At 42.7% G+C, this 21,498-nt stretch overlaps 1 protein-coding gene across 8 annotated transcripts in view; it reads left to right on the forward strand.

Moving 5' to 3' along the window:
- The window catches only part of SMG6 (SMG6 nonsense mediated mRNA decay factor), a 217,688-nt gene that overhangs the window by 81,406 nt on the left and 114,784 nt on the right, over positions 1-21,498 (forward strand). For all 8 annotated transcript variants that reach the window (XM_059669127.1, XM_059669130.1, XM_059669131.1 and 5 more), the window contains 2 exons: positions 17,374-17,490; positions 19,528-19,696. In XM_059669127.1, coding sequence (XP_059525110.1) covers positions 17,374-17,490; positions 19,528-19,696 — 286 coding nt within the window. The remainder of the gene's footprint in view (positions 1-17,373; positions 17,491-19,527; positions 19,697-21,498) is intronic.

Genomic DNA, 21,498 nt, shown 5'->3' on the forward strand with positions numbered 1-21,498 from the left:
TGCTGTCCTCTAAATGGAGGAAATTTCACCAAGAAACTGAAGTTGACTGGTGCTTAAAAACTGTTTGGCAGGGGGTGCTAATCCCGCAATTACAGAGCTTTGTTTTCTGTACCAATGTTCAAGTATAAATTTAGCTTTTAAATCTCTTTGCTTTATAACATGCTGTTGTACTTTTGTTTTAGAAATATCCCGAGTGTTCATAAATCGAATTATTTAGTTTAGACCATTTCCCTTTAATATCCATACATGTATGTTTATACATGTGTATTTTAATAGCATATATATTTTAAGATATCTTTTGCCCTTTTTAAACAAGAATCTTTTATAGTGTATGTCACTTTCTCATTTATCTAGGGTTTTTCTTTTAAGATTTTAGAATACTTCAGTCTTTAGTCATTCACTGCATATAAATTGCACTTGTACTTGGATTTTTCTGACTCTTAGTCTCTTTGTCACATACTGAATGTTGGGTAAACAAATGGATTACACATCAGGGACCTCTCTGCCTAAAGAAACCCTTCATGGATCCTTTTGAACTAAAAATTATCTCCTAATTTAGAATTATTTTAACTTAGTTTTAAAGATTTTCTTAAAGCACTGTATACCTATTAATATTTAAATATTCCTATATCTATATTTTTGGAAAAACATTCTTAGATTGTAATACATATGTATTTTGTCTAATAACACAGATAACTTTAGGATCATATTTCTTGAGTATATTTTAACAATGTGTAGTATAAGGCCATGTGTTAAAAAGACCTTTTCAAGATCATTGTTTATTTTTTTCATACAGTATCCCTTGCATAGAGTCCATATTAAAAAAAATATTTTAGAACTCAGTGCTGAGAAAAGATTTGTTTTTCCTGAGCAACTGATATACTTATTCCTTTCCAATAATGACAACTATACAATTGTTGGTGTTTCCTTTTTTCCTTTGACTGCCAGGAAAATCAGAGGCAAATTTTAAGTTCATTCATGACAGATTGTTAATCCATGTGATTGACATATTTGTATTTTCCTTTTCTTGGTTCTGGTTTTCTGTATCTACTAATGTTCTTTCATTATAGGTGATTTTGCCTTTAAATTGTCAAAAATTTTTTGTGGAATAGGTATAAAAGAGTAAATGTAAGTTAAAAATGTAAATCTAGTTCAAAATAACGTATATAGATTTCAGTAAGTATTGTTGACAACTGACCAATTAGCAAACTGAATACAAATTTGGAAGAGCTGTTACTAAAAGGGCTGTCCTATCTAGAGCTTTTGAGTTGGGACTAGTTCATGCCTTGGTGGGTTTCTAGTCACCTTCATTGAATGCTCCTTTCTTACTTTCTTCTTTGACGTAATTGCTTTATTTAGCCAATACGAGTATTCTGCTGACCTCTTTTCTATTTTAAAACTACATGTTACGTGGTGGGTGGGATTGGATGGAGTCATTACTTGCTCTAGTTTGGGCATGGATCATGAATTGTAAAGCTTTGAAAAACTTTTTAGAGTGAATTGCTAGACCAGAGCCATATGAATGTGCAGATCTGGACATTCACAAGGAATCCACCTAAGAATTATGACTTATCATTGGCCTCATTTTTCAGTACTGACTCCTCAAGATTTATTTGATGACTCTAATCTTTGCATTCTGGAAGCTTTTCAGGAGTCCAAGAGAACCCTTCCTATTCTGGGTACCTCTCTGCCATATCTATCTCAGAAGGTTGTTTTGTTTTCTTTTGTATTATTTGTAAATTCTGTCAAATTCCTTTAAAAATTCTTCAGGAAGCCATAAAATGAAAAGAAATGGATTTAATCTGTTAATATGGAAATGGTGAACCAAGATGGCGGCATAGGTTAACGCCGGAGTTTGCTGCTTTGAACAACTACTTCAAAAGTGAAACTAAAACACGGAACGGACATCACCCAGAACCCCAGGAACGCTGGCTGAGTGGAAGTCCTACAACTAGGAGGAAAGAGAAACGCATACGGACACTCAGAGGAGGCGCAGTGCTGAAGTCAAATTCTGAGGTGCGGAGTGCGTGGAGCGGGCTGGCGGCGGAGGGCGCGGTTGGCGTTTTCAATCGGGAGGGAGTCGCAGACTCTGAGCTCCAGATACGGGCCAGTCTTTAGGGACCCAGACTCAAACGGGAGAAGCGGGACTGTCTGGCTTCGGTCAGAGCGAGTGCAGCTTTCTCTCCGAGCTTTGCAGCAGGGTGCTGGGACTCAGAGAGGCAGAGCCCCTGGGGACAGGACTGAGAGCCGCCATAACTGCTCTCTCCGGCCCACCCTGTTGATCCTGTGCGACCCGCCCCGCCCAAGCCCTGCACAGAGGCATTTGCCGGATAGCCTCAGGCAAAGGCTAGATTAGCACCTCCCTAGAGGACAGAAGTTCTCTCACTGCTGACACAGCTGATTCTCATAGCCACTTGGCCTGGAGGTCAAACCCTCCCTGGAATTAGCTACAACAATCAAGATTTATCTATAAGACTGCGAACAAAGACCACTAGGGGGTGCACCAAGGAAGCATAACAAAATGCGGAGACAAAGAAACAGGACAAAATTGTCAATGGAAGAAATAGAGTTCAGAACCACACTTTTAAGGTCTCTCAAGAACTGTTTAGAAGCTGCCGATAAACTTAATGAGATCTACACGAAAACTAATAAGACCCTCGATCTTATATTGGGGAACCAACTAGAAATTAAGCACACACGGACTGAAATAACGAATATTATACAGACGCCCGACAGCAGACCAGAGGAGCGCAAGAATCAAGTCAATGATTTGAAATGCGAGGAAGCAAAAAACATCCAACCGGAAAAGCAAAATGAAAAAAGAATCCAAAAATGCGAGGATAGTGTAAGGAGCCTCTGGGACAGCTTCAAGCGTACCAACATCAGAATTATAGGGGTGCCAGAAGATGAGAGAGAGCAAGATATTGAAAACCTATTTGAAGAAATAATGACAGAAAACTTCCCCCACCTGGTGAAAGAAATGGACTTACAGGTCCAAGAAGCGCGGAGAACCCCAAACAAAAGGAATCCCAAGAGGACCACACCAAGACACATCATAATTAAAATGCCAAGAGCAAAAGATAAAGAGAGAATCTTAAAAACAGCAAGAGAAAGAAACTCAGTTACCTACAAGGGAATACCCATACGACTGTCAGCTGATTTCTCAACAGAAACTTTGCAGGCCAGAAGGGAGTGGCAAGAAATATTCAAAGTGATGAATACCAAGAACCTACAACCAAGATTACTTTATCCAGCAAAGCTATCATTCAGAATTGAAGGTCAGATAAAGAGCTTCACAGATAAGGAAAAGCTAAAGGAGTTCATCACCACCAAACCAGGATTATATGAAATGCTGAAAGGTATCCTTTAAGAAGAGGAAGAGGAAGAAAAAGGTAAAGATACAAATTATGAACAACAAATATGCATCTATCAACAAGTGAATCTAAGAATCAAGTGAATAAATAATCTGATGAACAGAATGAACTGGTGATTATAATAGAATCAGGGACATAGAAAGGGAATGGACTGACTATTCTTGGGGGGGAAAGGGGTGTGGGAGATGTGGGAAGAGACTGGACAAAAATCGTGCACCTATGGATGAGGACAGTGGGTGGGGAGTGAGGGCGGAGGGTGGGGCGGGAACTGGGAGGAGGGGAGTTATGGGGGGGAAAAAAAGAGGAACAAATGTAATAATCTGAACAATAAAGATTTAATTAAAAAAACAACAACAACAACAAAAAAAATAATTTCAAAGGGAAAAAAAAAAAATATGGAAATGGAGCAGTCTTCTGCCCCTCTGCCTCCCATATCAAAGAAGCTTTCTCTGAATCAGGATGTCTGCAGGCATTATGTCTCATTAGCTTTTACTTTAAGTCCTAAGTGCTCCTGAAACTTCATACTAGCAAAGGTGGGTTTCAAGCTGTTTGTCTGAATCAGCTGCCAAAACTCTGCCTTCTGTATCAGAAGGGATATAGCTGTATTAATTCCTTCTCATTGTTGCAGTAAAAGCTTCCTTGTAGGTTGGCTAATGGACATGCCTCTCAGGATGCCTCCTTCCCTTTTCTTCTGCTTCCACAACCTTAAGTAAATAAATCCTTAAACAAGACACCCCAGATTTGCTGATGGAATTTCTTAGGGACTTACCTGCCTGATGTAATTAAGAAGCTGCCATTCTTATTTTTTCTTCCCCCAAATTGGGAAAGAGGTAATCAGTGTGGAAGAAGAAACTCTGCCCTACAAGATCAATTTGTAACTCTTTCAAATGAGATGCTTGAACTGGCAGGCCCTTTTCTGCTGGTGCCAGCATGCCATTCTGTTGGCAGCAGCTCAGCTTTCCCAAGAGGTGACATATTTTTGAATAACCCTGGAATGTGCCAGGAAATTCTGAATGACAAAAATACCAATCCAGAGATACAGCTAAGGTGGAAATGGCCAGAGTGTGGATTGATTGATTGATTGATTTCCCAGGATCTGTAGGAGTACCATTTCTAAACTGCATGGGTATTTTCTGGAAAAAGTTACACACTCATTTAGAAGTGCTTTTATTTTTTCTTGTAGAGAGTAGAAATGGTTTGCTGTCTGTTTTACCAAGATATATTGATAGAACCCCCAGGACTTTTCTTGACTCTAGAATGCCATATAAAGGTGGAGGGAAAGCCAAGCTGTCCCCTGAAGAAGTTGTAGCACTTCCGTAGATTGTTTTCTCACCTTCAGAAGGTAGCAGTTGTATTGTCATGCTATAAAGAGCTTTGAAATCAACCAGATCAAGAATCTGAATTCTTGCCCAGCTGGTGTTGCTCAGGTTGAGCATCAACCCAAAAACCAGGAAGTCATGGTTCAATTCCCGGTCAGGGTACATGCCTGGGTTGCAGGTTTGATCCCCATTGTGAGGCATGCAGGAGGGAGCCAGTCAATGATTCTCTCTCATCCTTGATGTCTGTCCCTCTCTCTTTCCCTTCCTCTCTCTGAAATCAATAAAAACATTTTTTAAAATCTGAATTCTCCACTCAGTCATTTATAATCAATATCACCTTGATGAAGAAAGTTAACTTATCCTCTCTGAGTCTTAGTTTTCTTGTCTGTAATATGGGAACTAGACCCCAGTTTGCAGGGTTTTTCTGAGTTTCAAAGTAGATAACATATGCAGAGCACCTTGTTCAGGGCCTTGGAATATAGTGGGCACTCAGTATATGTCTACTTTTCTTTATTAAATTCACCTTTAAGTTATGAACTCTTAAAATCTGAAATGATGAGTCAGACTAGCCTCTCAAATGTCATTCCTCTATTTAACATTTTTAAAAACAGTTTTGAGATAAGTTGATGTATTTTAGAATACACATATTTAAATCATACATTTTGGTGAATTTTTACATATGTACACATTTGTGAAACCATCACCCCATCAAGATAGTAAACAGCTCTCTCTATGGAGCACACCTGAACCTTTCCCCACCCCCTTCCCCCTCTCTCTCTTCTAAGCTCCAAGACCCTCTAGCCTCTGAAACTAGTTTCCTGAGGATTGCCCTTCTCCCCCAAATTAAGTAAACATATCCTTCACCACCAAAAGTTTCCTTTGTAGTCTATTCTTCCTTAACCTTCCCCTCCCAATCCCCAGGAAACTGCTGATCTACTTTCTGGCACTGTAGGTTAATTTGCATTTTCTATAATTCAAATAGCATATTCGTGTCCTGACCCCTATCTTTCTTCTGTACTTGGCATAATGATTTTGATATTCATCCATGTTGTTGGTTGAGTCAGTAATTTGTTCCCTTTTTTTTGCTGAGTAGTCTTCCATTGTATGGATATACCACAGTTTGTTCATTCATTCCCTTTTTGATGGACATTTGTCGTCGTCTCCCCCCCCCCCCCCCCCCCCCCCAGTTTTTGGCTACTATGAATAAAACTTCTATGAAAATTCAAGTGTGGATAAATACTTTCATTTCTCATGGGTAAATACATAGGACAGTGGTCAGCAAACTCATTAGTCAACAGAGCCAAATATCAACAGTACGATTGAAATTTCTTTTGAGAGCCAAATTTTTTAAACTTAAACTATATAGGTAGGTACATTGTTATTAACTTAATTAGGGTACTCCTAAGGCTTAGGAAGAGCCACATTCAGGGGGCCAAGGAGCCGCATGTGGCTCGCGAGCCGCAGTTTGCCGACCACTGACATAGGAGTAGTATAGCTGGGTCTTTTGGTAAATGTGTGTTTTAACTTTTTAAGAAACTTCCCAGCTGTTTTCCAAAGTATTTGTGTCATTGTGTTGTGAGAGTTCCTGTTACTTCACATCTTCACCAACACTTTTTTTCTCTGTCTTTCTGATTATAGCCATCCTAGTTGTGTGGAGTTGCTTTGTGGTTTTGATTTCCCTAATGATTAATAATGTTGAACATCTTGTCATAAGTGCATGTTAAGCATGTTCTTATTTGTCATCCATATATCTTTGCTTATTTTTAAAAAATCTTCTTAGGTTGAAAGAGTTCTTTATATATTCTAGGTATGAGTCCTTTGTCAAATATATATTTTACAACTATTTTTCCCAGTTAGAAATTTTTCTCTGGCTTCTTTTTTCCCTTTTGTCTTTTGAAGAACAAGTGTTTTTTATTTTAATGAAGTCTATTTTTTTTTAAGTTTGATCTTTATAGATTTATTGGCAAAGAGGCAATTTAACATGGTATTGTAGCTGATGCTGCCAATTTTAAAAATTTCTTAATATCCATCTGATTAATGGTCCAAAGCTATGTAGCACTGAAACTGCATAAGCAATTTCATTTATGAAGAAAACAGTGCTAAGGCTCATGTTTTAAGCAATTTTTTCCCCCCTGAATGCCCTTGTTAAAGAATGTACATACCATTAGTTTGAGATTTATACCTTTACTTATTTTTTGAGCAGCAAGAACATGTTTAAACAGCTCACTTAGCTTCTGCAACTCATTCTTCTTGTCATCTTTCTTCACTTTCTCATCATCTTCACTTTGTGCTGCTCGACATGGACTTTACTAATCCAATGAATCATAGCCTTGATGATGAAGTTCTCTTGCTTTACTCCTTGTTAGACAGAAGTTCTGTCTTCAGTGAACTTTCCCTTCTTTTGTCTTATTTTCCTTTTGTTTGCCCTGGTAGTTTCTTGCTCAGTCCAGATAAGGAGCCACACAACTGGGCATCTCCAGCAGCTCAGGCTAGGCCACACAGGTGAGAGCAAGGGACTGCAGCATCTGCACAAAGTAATCAGCTAATTGAGAAGATGTCCCCAACATGTTAAGTAGCTCTTTTTTTGTAAAAGAGAAGTGTCTGGAATCCTGTGTCAGATCTTTTTTGGTTTTGTTTACTTATTTTAAACTTTTTATTTTGAAATAACTATAGAGTCACAATAAGTTGAAAAAAAAGTACAGGTAGGTCCTGTACAGCCTTCATCCTTCCTTCTGTAACATTAGCACCCCATAACTTTAGTGCAATATCAACACCATGAAATTGGTACAATACACAGACCTTATTTAGATTGCGCTCGTTTATGTTTGCGTGTGTAGTTTTATGCAATTTTACCACACAGATAGCTTCATGTAACTGCTACCACAGTCAAATGCAGAACTGTTCCATCACTACAAAACTCCCTAATGCTACCTCTTTAGAACCATTCCTGCCCCCTTTCATCCTCAAATCCTAACCCTCGTTTTCCATCTCTATAATTACATTATTTCAAAAGCTTATATAAATAGGATCATACAGTATGTAACCTTTTAAAATTAGCCTTTTTCACTCAGCATAGTTCCCTGACAACCTATTGCGGTTAGTGCATGTTGGTAGTTCTTTTTAATGGCTGAGTAATATTTCATGGTTTGGATGTTCCACAGTTTGTTTAACCAACCATTCACCCATTGAAGGATATTTGGGTTGTTTCCAGTTTTAGGTTATTATGAATAAAGCTGCTATGAACAGCTTTGGGTTGTTTCCAGTTTTAGGCTATTATGAATATTTAGGCTATCCTAATATATAAAAAGCCAGGGACCGTCATGACTGAAACAACCAGATGGCTGACCGAATAGCAGGCTAAGTGGGGCGACAAGGCTGGCAGGGGGGTTAGTGAGGGACGACCAAACAACTGAACCAGCAGGCTGCATGGGGCGACCAGGCCAGCAGGGGAGGGCAGTTGAGGATGACCAGGCAGGAGGGGAAGGCAGTTGGGGGGGACCAGGCCTGCAGGGGAGGGCAGTTGGGGGCAATCAGGCCTGCAGGGGAGAGCAGTTGTGGCCAACCAGGCCAGTAGGAGAGGGTAGTTGGGGGTGACCAGGCCGGCAGGGAGGTAGTTGGGGGTGACCAGGCCAGCAGGGGAGGCAGTGAGGGGCAACCAGCCTGACAGAGGGGGGGCAGTTAGGGGTGACCAGGCCGGCAGGGCGGGCAGTAAGGGGCAACCAGGCCGGCGGGGGGGCAGTTGGGGGCGACCAGGCTGGCAGGGGGGGCAGTTAGGGACGAGCAGGCAGGCAGGCAGGTGAGCAGTTAGGAACCAGCGGTCCGTGATTGTGAGAATGGACATCCTCAAGGGGTCTCGGATTGGAGAGGGTGCAGGCTGGGCTGAGGGGACACCCCCCCCACCCCCCGTGCACGAGTTTTGTGCACTGGGCCTCTAGTTTATATATAAAAGTCTAAGTGACCGAATGACCCAACAACCAGTCGGCCAGTCGCAATGATGCACATTGACCTCCAGGGGGGCAGACGCTCAATGCAGAAGTTGCCCCTGGTGGTTAGTGCTTTCCCACAGCAGGAGCGCTGCTCAGCTGACTGACGGGTACCCGACACCAGGCTCATAGCTGGCAAGCACAGCCGCGGTGGCACAAGCCTCTCCCACCTCTGTGGCAGCACTACTGAGCGGCAGCCCCAGAGGAGCTGAATGAGCGGGAGTGGTGTGGCACCTGGGCCTGGCTCCTCCACTGCCGCCTGCCGCTTCGCACACTACCACATCACTCGGGGGATGTTGGACTGCCAGTTTTGGCCCGATCCCTGGGTCCGAAACTGGCAGTCTGACATCCCCCTGGGGGTCCTGGATTGCGAGAGGGCACAGGACAGGCTGAGGGACCTCACCAGTGCACAAATTTGTGCACCGGGCTTATAGTTATGAATAAAGCTGCTCTGAACATTTGTGTACAGGTCTTTTTGTGCAAAAATTATGTTTTCATTTCTCTGGGATCAGTGCCCAAGAGTATAATTATTGGGTTATATCATAAATGCATTTTTAGTTTTAGAAGAAACTGCCAAACTGTATACCATTTTACATTTTCATCAACAATGTATGTGTGATCCAGTTTCTTTGCATCCTCACCAGCTTTTTGGTAGTAGTGTTGCTATTTTTTATTTTAGCCATTCTGGTAAACATGTTTGATATCTCATTGTAGTTTTTAAAAAAATATATTTTTACTGATTTCAGAGAGGAAAGAAGAGAGAGAGAGAGAGAGAGAGAGAGAGATATATAGAAATATCAATGATGAAAGAGAATCATTGATAGGCTGCCTCCTGCACGCCCCCTACTGGAGATCAAGCCCAAAATTCAGGCATGTGCCTTGACCAGGAATCAAACCTTGACTGACCCCTGGTTAATAGGTTGACACTCAACCACTGAGCCACACCGGCCGGACTCATTATAGTTCTAATTTTCGTTTTTCTAATGGTTAATTAAAGTGAACTTCTCTTAATGTGCTTATTTTTCATCTGTATATCCTTTTTGGTGAAATGTCTGTTCATATCTTTTGCCCATTTTCTAATTGGATTGTTTGTTTCCCTACTGTTGTGTTTTGAGAGCTTTTATATGTCTAGATACTAGTTCTTTGTAAGATATGTAGTTTGCAAATATATTTTCCCAGTCTGTAATTTGCCTTTTCATCCTCTTACAGAGTCTTCTGCAGTAAAAGTTATTTTTATGAGGTCCAGTATATCAATTTTCCTTTTATAGATTGCCACTTGAAGATTTTTTTCTATTATTTTCCTAAAAGTTTTATGGTTTTACGTTTTATATTTTAGTCTTTGATTCACTTTCAGTTAAGTTTCACATAAGGTGTGAGGAGTAGGTCAAGGTTCATATTTTTGCCTGTGAGTGTCTAATTGCTCCATCACTGTTTGTTAATCAGGCTATCTTCCTTTCTTTGGCTTAATATTGAGAAGAATGATTTCTCCCACTTTGTTCCTCTTTTTCAAAATTGTTTAGAGATTCTATGTCCTAAGCCTTTTCATATAAACTTTAGAATAAGCTTGTCTTGGTCTACAAAAAACTTTGCTGAGATTTTGGTCGTAATTGCATTAAACATATATATCTCTGTGGGGAAAACTGACACCTCTACAGTGTCGAGTCTTCCAATTCATGAACATGGTAAGTCTCTCCATTTATTTAGGTCTTTTTTGATTTCTTTTATCAGCATTTTGTAATTTTCAGCATAGAGATTCTATACATATTTTGTTAGGTTTATACCTAAGTATTTTATTTTCATTGGCATTATTGTAAATGGTACTGTGTTTCAAATTTTGGTTTTCACATAGTTGGTATCTCAGAACTTTCTGTGCGGAATTTTGGTTGGAGTAGTCTGAGATTTTCATGTTTATGGTGAAGGAGGATGGATCAGTTGGAGTTTGAAGCTTGTATTGCAATCATTTGAAAGCCAGGTATGGAAACTATGAGTATAAGAGCAGACAGACTTAAATTCAAATCCTAGTTCTAACACGTATTGGCTCTGTGACCTTGGGCATGTCATTTAACTTCTTTGAGCCTGTTTCTTCATCATAAAGGGAGAATCCTACTCCTTTGCAAATCTTTTATAAAGCTTTGAGATAATACATATAAATGACTTTGTGCCTAACACAGGTCTCAATATATCTTAGTTATTATTGCTGGCCACAGTGGAATGATGTCATTTATGGTTAGGATTCACAATGAGAGAAGAAAGTGTACCTGAACAACAGACATTTCTTGGACCACTTCATTGTGCTACCTTTCAAGGATGTGAAGTCTTGACATAGCTCTTTTCCTCAAGGAGCTTAAAACTTTTGTTGTGAAATAAGTTGCATGTATAAAAATTCCAGGGTGAGGTATCACTTGTTAAGTTCCACATACACAGGGCAGACAGTGGCACATCAAAGAACTTTCTCTTTCTGGGTTTTGTTGCCCTTTTGGACCCTGTTCACGGAGGTGGCTTCTGAATGTTGTTGGTGAGAGAATATGTTGAGGTGGGAGGGGGTGTGTACAGATTTAGGGGAAGGGAGTCATGTGGGAATATGTAATTAATTTTTATACTTTCCCCAGTAAACCATCGACCCTTTTTATGATGTCATGAGGGATTCCTTAATTTTGCAGCTGCTTCCTGGTTACGTCAGAGAGGAGCCTCTCACCCCACAGCCTGGAGCTGCACTCCTACAAGAATTGGAAACAAATGAAGTGCTGAATATCTAATAGCTTCCACAGGGAGAGCCAGTTCAGACTTCCCAGGCCTCCTTATGCAAGGTCTTCCTCAAGTATTTCTGACCCCCTGAAGTGTCTTTGTTCTGGAAAGACAGGACTGGCCCAGAGCCAAGTGGGCCAGAGCCTGGGGACTCCTTGATGCATTCCTCCTTCCCTCCCTCCAGGTGTTCTGCAATCCCAAATTCCTGCCCCTTTCCTGGATCTCGTTTGGTGGGTATTATCCTTCTTTGAGGTCTCAGGATTCTCTACAACCTGCCGAGATTATCAGTGAGAGAGTTTTTGACCTGTTCTAGTTCATTCCTTCCCTCCCCACATATCTCCATCCTCTCTTGATTTTCTTTCTGCAGCATTTTTTACATAAGTCACTCTTTTATAATCCACCTTCCACCTTTCTTATAAGAAAGATGTGACATTTATTTGACATTATAAAGTTTATGAAGTACTATACATATAACTTCTCTTAATTCAAAATAAGTTCATGCCCTCTTAGTTTCCCAACTGGTCTCCCTCCCTGTTACGCTTTTCTAGCTACCCATATCTGTCTTACATGCTTTAACTAGATTAATTGTCGTGCAATACTCACCTGTGCTTCATTCAGAAACCTTGAGCAAGTAAGTACTTTCCTCAGCGCCTGTCTAGTCAAGTCTGTGTTCCTTGCTGTGGTGGTGCAGGCCCTGTGCTTTGTGGTCCCCGCCACACAGCAGGCTGAGTACAGTGCTTGTCGTCTGGGAACGTTCCTGGTGTGTCCCTACCTACATGTCTCCTTAGTACACGCAGTCCCTCCTGTATCCTGCCAGTCCCATCTTTGTTTACCTTTTGCAGCCCTGCTCCCAAGTGCTCTCTTCCATGAAACCTCTGATACACACTAGCTGGAAACGATTTTCTTTCCCTCTGGTGACAGAAAGCATCTGCTTCCATCTTCCTTATGCATGTAATACATTGTCTTGAATTGTAGTTATTTGGGTATCTGTGTATTCTTTCTGTCTTCTTTATTAGATTATCAACCTCTTATGGACAGAATCCTGTTTTCCTTTATATCCTGCAAAATTGGGCCCCCAAGTAAATATTTTTTATAATAATGGGAGAGGTCACTTCATTAGGAGGTTGGGATTTCGTTTGCCCCCACATCTACCCACTAAAATAAGTTTGTGTTTTATAAACCTAGAAAATCCAGAAGGAGTAACAGGCATGCCAATAAGGGCTCTTAGGGAGGAAACCCTCCACCTCCTCTGTCTTGGTTGGGGCTATGCTATGGCTTGCCTTCCACCCAGTCAGCCTTCCTATGTTCTGCCATTGTGCATGAATAATATTTTTAGGTGTATTGGTGCTTGAGTCTTCTGACTCATTTATTCTCCTTAAGGAATGGAATTATGCCCTGATGGCATGGACATCTCTGATATTGCTCTGAGATTTTGTCTGGTTCCTGTACAATGACTGCCTCCCCCACCTCCTCTTCAGTCAGCAACTGCCACAGAGAACTAACTGTGTGGCTCAAGCAGCAGCACTTAGATGCTCTCACTGCCCACTTCCTGTACACAAGGAGGTTTTGATGGGCTGCTCAGGAACTGTGCCAGTCCTGTGTCTGACTGGTGACTGACTCATGAGAAAAGCAGTCTTATGTCTGAGAGATAAGAGCCAACAAATTGCCTCCAGGTGGTATTCGTTTGGAGGTGACTGACCATTCATTTCCTCTCTTTGGGAAGAGCCAGTGGGGAGAGAATCCGTGAATAAGAGGTCTTGCCTGCATTCTTCTCCAGCTGTTAGTGAAGCAGCCAAGCATTCTCTGCTGGGATGGCTAATGGTCCCCAGTGCCCTCTGAATCCCTTCTGCTGCTGTCAGGGTATCAGACCTATGTGTGTCATCCATCCTGTGTCTTCCCTTCATTACTCTTCTTCTCCTCTTGCCAGGAAGCTGGCTGTGTGCACCAGGGGAACTCTGCTTGTTTCATTGCTGCCAGATCTATTTATTTTTTTGACCAGCCAAATCTCATCCCTAATGATACTGGTTTCCTCCAAATCTATCCCTGACCCAGGAGTAGATCAGAAGTGATGGTTCTGAACTTCTGTCCCTTTGCTGGGCTTAAAGGGTCCACACAGGTGGGCCTGCCTTTCCTCCCCTCCTCTTCCTTCTCCACCCCTCGTGCCTCACTCCCATTTCCTGCAGGAGGATGCTTTGCCATCCTGGAGCCGTCAAGCACAGCTTGGCTTTGGCAGCATCGTCGCGCACACACACTGGTTGGAGAGGGGACGTGTTTATCACTTTTCCTGGAGATTATCTGTTTAAGCACTTCTCTGACAGTTACAATAACAAGGGCAGTGTGTTGTGTTTCCCAGCAGAAGGACACTTGCTGTTGAAAGATGTATAGCACTAATTAGAAATACATAACATCCGGCCACATGGCAGCCTTCTCCCGGTCGCTCCATTTCCTGATTTCATACAACTTTGACGACAGTTGGTTTATGTTTTCCATGAATATGTTCTCAGAGAAATGAGAAAGTCTCCTTGTTACATAGGAGCGAGAAGACTATTTCTGCCTGAGCAGGTATTTGGCCACAGGAATAGTGGGAGCAGTGGTCACCTGCCCATCTGCGAGCATGTGGGAAGGGGCAAAACCTCAGGTGACTTTCTTGGTAAGAAATATTTTTGTCTGACTTCCTTAGCCAAAACCACCCCCCTAAATCCTGAGCAAGCCTGCTTTTGGAAAGAAGGGGAAAGGCTCTTTCACAATGTTAATGAGTTCTTCAGCTCATGTCAGGCTCTTGCTACCTGACACAAAGCCAGAGGAACCCAAGCAAATACCAAGGCAAACAATGCTTTTTCCTTCCCCACCCCACATCATTTGTTGGCCTGGCCCAGCCCAACTCTAGGGATATATATGGGCATTCATCAGACTGGGGCCAGTTTCCCAGGTCTGGCCCCAAAGTGGGTGGACTCTGGGAATCCAGATGCTGTTTTCCTATCTACTTGTATAAGGGTGAATACTTTTCAAGGAGTGGCATCATATGGCTTCTAGCCCATAGAGGCCCAATTGAGGTGAAGAGCATCTCTTGAAGATACCATAACACTTAAAATATTTCTCACTGAGGCACTGGGTTTGAGTTGCCATGGTTACTTGGTAAATAACTGCGTGTGTTTTCCACCTGATTGAAATTATCTACAGTTTCAGGGTCCCTGTTTCATTTGTAGCCGTGTTCTCCACAATACCCAGCACAGGGTGGAACACATTGTAGAGATGGGCAGGCCTTTCAGAAAGGACTCCATATGAAGTGGTCAGTCAGAGGGCTGACTGAAATCTAGGCATTCCGACCCCCCAGATAGCTGTGATAGTACCTCCTGCGTGATCAGAGCAGAAAAACTTAGTGGTTTGAACCTCCTCATCAGTTGGACAAGACGCCCAGCAGTGAGTGCTATCAGGCCCTTTCCTGGGAAGATGGGAGGCTGGGAAAAAGTTGAGGTGATACAACCACGGCCAACAGCAGAGCAGTCATGAAGCTGCCTTTTAGCTGCTGCTCTGAGAGGTACTTGAGCCCTTCCAGATCTTTACAGCAAAGAGGCTCCAGTTGTTGCTCCCCCCACCTGGTCTCCAGACCTTATTGCAGGAGGCTTAAAAAATGAGCAAACCTAGATCCCCTAGAGGTCACAGATATCATTAGTTCTTAAGCAGTTTATTCTCCCCCTTGGACCCTAGCTCCCACTGAGAAATAGTCTAGCCTGATATTGCCATTTGTTATAAAAATAGAAATGGGCTTGGTGAACCCATTTCCCCCTGCCCCATCTTATTCTTATCCAGGCAAATGAGAGTGTCTTATTATAACCTTGAGCTTCTCAAAATACTAGTCTCTTGGAGCTAAGACCCTTCCCACCCTATCCCTTCTAAGGGCCTTGTATGTGCAGGTAATTTCTGCCTAAATGCCCAGTTGGTGAGGGGACACTAATGTGTATTCAGTGTGTCATCCACCAGGATGTGGTCTCCACTTGTCCTATCCTAGCTTCCTCTGGACTTATTCACTCCATTCCAGGTTTTGTTGCTCATTAGAGGCAGGCTGCTGGTAGTGCTTGGCAGGAGCCTGAGCTGAGCTGGGATGGTAAGTCTAGACAGTGCTGCTGCCTATCAAAGGGGAGAGGGCAGATGTTGGCAACTTTTCTTGGGATGGCTTATACATCTTCCCCTTTCCTACTTTCCATGCTCTCTCCTCTTGGTTCTTGGATGCTTGTTTTCTGTCTTTAAACAGAGGTTTAGGGCCTTGCCAGCGGTGATCTATTCTAATCACATGGATTGTTACCACTTCCTTACTGCCTGCCACAGTAGAGTCAGAAAGTGAGAGGGTGATGTTTGGAGCCAGTGGGCATATGGTAGGATGGCTGGAAAGCCACAGTAGAATTGCTACACTGATGCTATTCATATGTTGGGACCTTCTGAGCAGCAGCCTGCTCTTTCTCACTTCCATGGCTTTCTGAAGTGGTTTGGAGCTGACTTTGTGTACCCTAATTGTGTTTGTTCCTGTGGCAAAGACAGTTGGGAGTAACTGGTTGTGTTAGCATCTCCTGCAGTAAAGACTTCAGTTAGGCCTCATTCGACAAGACTGGTGTCAGTGAGGAGAGTGGGAGGGGGGGCTCTCCCTCGGTTATCAAGGTTAAAATGCAAGCAGGGACAGAGATCAAACATGTAGCTAATTATCCTTTTAACACTTGGAGATTCTGAGCTCTCCCCTGTATTACAGAGGGAATTAACAGATTAACTGCTGCCAGAGTGAGTGAGTCTGGCCCCTGATTTCATCTGTGTATTGGTGTCTCTTCTTCTGAGGCTGCAGATTGGATTGCTGCCTCCTGTTTGTCACCGATTCCTCTCTAGTCTGGATGAAGTGGCTATCAGGAAGAACCACTCTCAAGGAGTATGTGCAGGCAGCAGTTTGGGGTGTATATGTAGCTTCTGCCAAATAGTAGCTCCAGCCACCACCAAGGTGGCTCCTTTCACTGAGCTGTAGCCAGAAGGAAGTTAGCCAGGCTGAGAAAGTGAGGGGGAAAGGGTGTTAGTGTTGGGAGCCAGATTTACTTTTTAGCCATAGGGAAAAAGAATTTGTGAAAATAAACTCTTAACGCAGATTAAGTGCTTATTGTGTGCTGTACACTGTGGCAATTCATTCAATGAAAATAGATTATTTGTAAGTGTCCTGTATTCTCTTAGAAGGAGGAACGTAGAGGAGGTAAGGATAGAACCAAAGGTTGGTGATTCAGGAAGATAACTTTTGAATTTGTATTTTTATTATCTTAATTGGTGATTGTACTCCTGTTATGCATACATTAGAGAGACTGAGTTAATTAAATATGAGTTCTTGTTACTATGGCCTCACATTATCAGTAGCCAACTGACTAAAGGTAGAGAGCCTGCAGCTCCAACTGGAACTGCCCACCTTGGAGTAACTGGTGCTGAGGAAGTAATACGATGCAGAATTTACATAGTTAGTTGATCCCTATAATACAACCTTTAGAGTACTTACCCATACACCAGGCACTGTGGTAAGTGCTCCAGGTACACTATTTTATTTATTTAAAATATTTTTATTGATTTCAGAAAGGAAGGGAGAGGGAGAGAAACATCAGTGATGAGAGAGAATCATTGATTGGCTGCCTCCTGCACGCCCCCTACTGGGAATGGAGCCAGAAACCCTGGCATGTGCCCTGACCAGGAATCAAACCCTGACCTCCTGGTTCATAGATAGATGCTCAACCACTGAGCCATGCCCACTGGGCCAGGCGCACTATTTGAATTAGCCTTACAACTACCCTTTGACAGAGGCACTATTACCACCCGTGGTCTTGGGTGAGGAAAAGGAGCTCAGTGATGTGATCAGGATGTACACTAGTAAGGTAGGAGAGAGTAGCCCTTGACCCCCAGCATATACTGATGGGAGTTTCATTTGCCTCTCCTCAGATTGCTTCTCGGAGGAGTGTCGCTCTGTGATCCAGGAGCAAGCCGCAGCCCTGGGTTTGGCCATGTTTTCTCTCTTGGTGCGGCGCTGCACCCACTTACTTAAGGAGTCTGCCAAAGGTAAGCAGATGAGGGGCTGGGCCCCCTGACTGGTTGGCTTTCCAGCTGCCTGGGTCCTGTCCCAACAAACTCAGATGCCACGCTGCTTTCTCAGTGTCTTCACCCTCTGTCCATTCTTTTACTTTCCAACACCCCATCTACCTTTTGCCCACCTAACTAGTCCCACCTCCTTGTCCAATCTGATTACCTTTATGGCCCTCTTTTCTCCTTGTAAAACTATTCCCTCCTTTTTTTCTCCTTCAGTAGTTAGCATATATACTGTACCTCTGAGCTGCTGCGTGTTCCTGTCACTTTAAAAACACACAGGAAAGTGAATCTCCCTTTTTGTTCATAATTGATGTTTGGTTTCCCCCCTTTATCTATATGTCTTTCTTTGTCTGGTGGGTACTGTAAAGATTGTGGACCAGCCATATTGGGAGACCCACTGGACCAGAGCAGGGACTTTTTTTTATTTACTATATTTTATTGATTTCAGAGAGGATGGGAGAGGGAGAGAGAGATAGAAACATCAATGATGAGAGAGAACCATTGATTGTCTATCTCCTGCATGCCCCGTACTGGGGATCCAGCCTGCAACCTCGGCATGTGCGGGACCCTTCAGTCCACAGGCTGATGCTCTAGCCATTGAGCCAAACCGGCTAGGGCATCAGGGACTTCTTTTTTTTTTTTTTTTTTAATATGTTTTTATTGATTTGAGAGAGAGAGAGAGGAAGGGATAGAGAGATAGAAACATCAATGAGAGATAAACATCAATCAGCTGCCTCCTGCATGCCCTCTACTGGGGATCGAGTCTGCAGTCCCCCGACCCAGACCTCTTGGTTCATGGGTTGATGCTCCACCACTGAGCCACACTGGACAGGCAGCAGGGACTATTTTTATCCCTTGGGTTGTGCAGTGTCCTGTATCCTTTAAGGCTGCCCTTAGAATTCAAGCCTGATTGCTGAGGTGTAAGGCAGGGCTGAAGGTTGTACCTTTCTCTCAGCTCCTGGATCAGTATTTGTGAATAGTTTGGCCCCTCTGTCATCCTCCTGCCCCATTAGCTTTGTGACTGCGTCCAGCCTCTGAGGCTGCCTTTTATTTTATTATTATTTTTTTGTTTGAGGGATGGTGGAGGTAACTTTTAATTTGGAAGCAATTACAAATTTATAGAAAAGTTGCAAGAATTACACAAAGAACTCTTACCCTTCACCCAGATTCTCCAGTTGTTAGCATTTGACCATATTTGCTGTAAGTTCTCTCTCTTCCCATACACACGCATGTACTTAGGCTTATTTTTCTTCTGAACCTTTTGATTCTAAGTTGCAGACATGGTAGCCCTTTACCCCCAAATACTTGATTGTGTACTTCCTAATAACAAGGACATTCTCTTACATGACAGTACAGTTATCAAAATCAGGAAACCAACAGTGATGTAGTACTATTATTGAATCTACAGACCTTATTCAGTTTGTACCAATTGTTCTAAAAATGTGTGTGTGTGTGTGTGTGTGTGTGTGTGTGTGTTTCTGGCCTAGGATCCACTTCAGCATCACACTTTGCATTTAGTGTGACATCTAATATCTCTTTAGTCTCCTTCAATCTGGAATGGTTTCTCAATTTTTCTATGTGCTTTATGACCTTGACATTTTAAAGTGTACAGGCCATTTATTTTTTAGAATGTCCCACAATTTGGGTTTCTCTGATATTTCCTCATGATTAAATTCACGTTATGCAGTTTTGGCAGGAACTCTGGTACCATCTCAGTACTGTGTTGAAGGAAAGCTGAAACAGGGGGTGAGCAGCCAGAATAGCAACTTCAACCAGGCCACAGGTGGAATAGAAACAGCTGTCTGCAGGGGCAAACCCAGTGCACTAGTTCTCTCTTTGTCCTCCCTTTCAGAATCCTCTTAGGTGCTGATACTTGTCCTTCGCTCCTGGGCCCAGATGTCCTGTGGACTTGGTCTCCCTTCCCTAAGAGCTTGCTGCAGCCCCAGCACCCCAGGCGTCACTCGGGGGCCACAGCAGACATAGGCCCAGTTCTCCCCTTTGCCTCTGCAGCTCAGCCATCCTCTCCTGAGGATGAGGATGACCAAGATGACATCAAGGTTTCTTCCTTCGTTCCGGACCTGAAGGAACTGCTCCCCAGTGTGAAAGTCTGGTCAGACTGGATGCTCGGCTACCCAGACACCTGGAATCCTCCACCCACATCCCTGGATCTGCCCTCACAGTGAGTCAGCCTGCTCATTCCTTCAGCACTGCTGGCCTTGGCCCACCTGTGTTCCCACAGCTCCCCTCCCAGTTCTCTTCTTTGTTTCCTCTTACCCACAGCCCCTTGTTCTCTCTTCCCTCCTCATTTGAACTTCGGTTTTTCCCTTCCTTGAACATCTTCCTTGTCTCCTGATGTTTTAGGTTATTTTTGCCTATGCTCTGGTCTATTCTTCTTCCTCCTCCTCCTCAGTCTCTTTCTTTCTCTCACTCCATAGCTTGCTCTGTTTTGTTCTTTTTCCCTACTCTTGCTCACTCATTCACTTCATATTGTTCATGCTCACTGTTTCTGCAGCCACCTCTTGAGTGTCAGTGTGTGCGTGAGAGACTTTGTCTCCCTCTCTCCCTTTTACTTTATCTCTATGCATCTTTCAGGCTATCTCTCACTGCTTTTTGTGCTCTGGTGCACTCTGTCTGCTTGCTTCCTCTCACGACATTGTAGTGTATGGGGAGGGATGAGTGCATGTACCTCTTTATTTCACTTGCTTCTTTCCCTTTCTCATCAGCATACCCCACCCCCAACTCCCTGTCTGTGTTTCAGTGTGGAGTAGATGTTTATGCCTGGGTATATCTATGTAGATTTTTTGTGTGTGTTTATATGACTTTTCTTCCTTTTTTTAAAAAAATTGTGGTAAAAAATGTATATATAACGATAAACTTAATAAAAATATATGTAACAAATTTGCCATCTTAATCATTTTTAAGTGTACAATTCAGTGGCATTTTACATTCATTTTTGTGCAACCACATATGGCTATTTCTTTTGTCTGTATCTCTGTGTGTGTTGTATCTCTCTGTGTGCCTGTCTGGGTCTGGTTGTCTCTATGTGTCTGAATGTCTATCTATATTTAAGTGTGAGGGTCTGAGTGTTTCTGTCTCTGAAGATCTATTCTAAGGGTCTTTCAGTGTACCTGTCCATGCCTGTCTGTGTATATGTCCATGTGCTGTGTTCATACCTGTATCTGTATCTCAGTCTATCTTTGGGTGCATGTGTCCCCAGGGTTCTGTTTCAGTGTGTGTCTGTGTCCATATCCATGTCTGTCTGATTTTGGGTCCATGTCAGTCCATGTCTGCTTTGATCCTGTCCATGCTTCTTTGTGTGACTGTGTCCTGTGCATGCCTAAATGTCTGTATATAAGACTACCTATACTGTGTTCGTGTTTATTTATGACTGTGTCTCTCTGTTGGAGGGAGGAGTTCTGTGTATGTGGGTTTGCCTGTATCTACCTGCCTCTACCTGCTTCACCTGTGTCTCTTCGCCTGCCTCTGTCTGCTTGCCTGCTTGCCTCTGTCTCTCCCTCCTGCCTGTTTCTGTCTGTCATGGCTTGTCCCTGCCTGCTTGCCTCTGTCTCTTTGTCTGCCTCTGCTGTTTTTGTGTCTATATCAGGGGTTAGCAAACTACGTCCCATGAGCTAAGAATTATTTACATTTTTTTCATGGCTGAAAAATATTTAAAAAAAATATTTCATGAGTCATGAAAATGATATGAAAGTCACATTTCAGTGTCCATAAAGTCGTATTGGAACACAGCCAGACTTATTTGTTTGCACTTTGTCTATGGCTGCTTTCATGCTGCACCAGCAGAGACCTTATGGTCTGCAAAGCCTAAAATATTTACTACCTAGCTTGTTACAGAAAAAGTTTGCTGACTCCTGATCTATATCCATGTTTCCATGTGTCCCATTCTTCTCTGTATTAGTGTCACAGTGTGTGTATATTCGTGTTTGCACAATATTGTCTTAATGTATCTGCATGCAGGTGCCT

The sequence above is a fragment of the Myotis daubentonii genome, chromosome 16 (genome assembly GCF_963259705.1).
Source record: "Myotis daubentonii chromosome 16, mMyoDau2.1, whole genome shotgun sequence".
NCBI lineage: Eukaryota > Metazoa > Chordata > Mammalia > Chiroptera > Vespertilionidae > Myotis > Myotis daubentonii.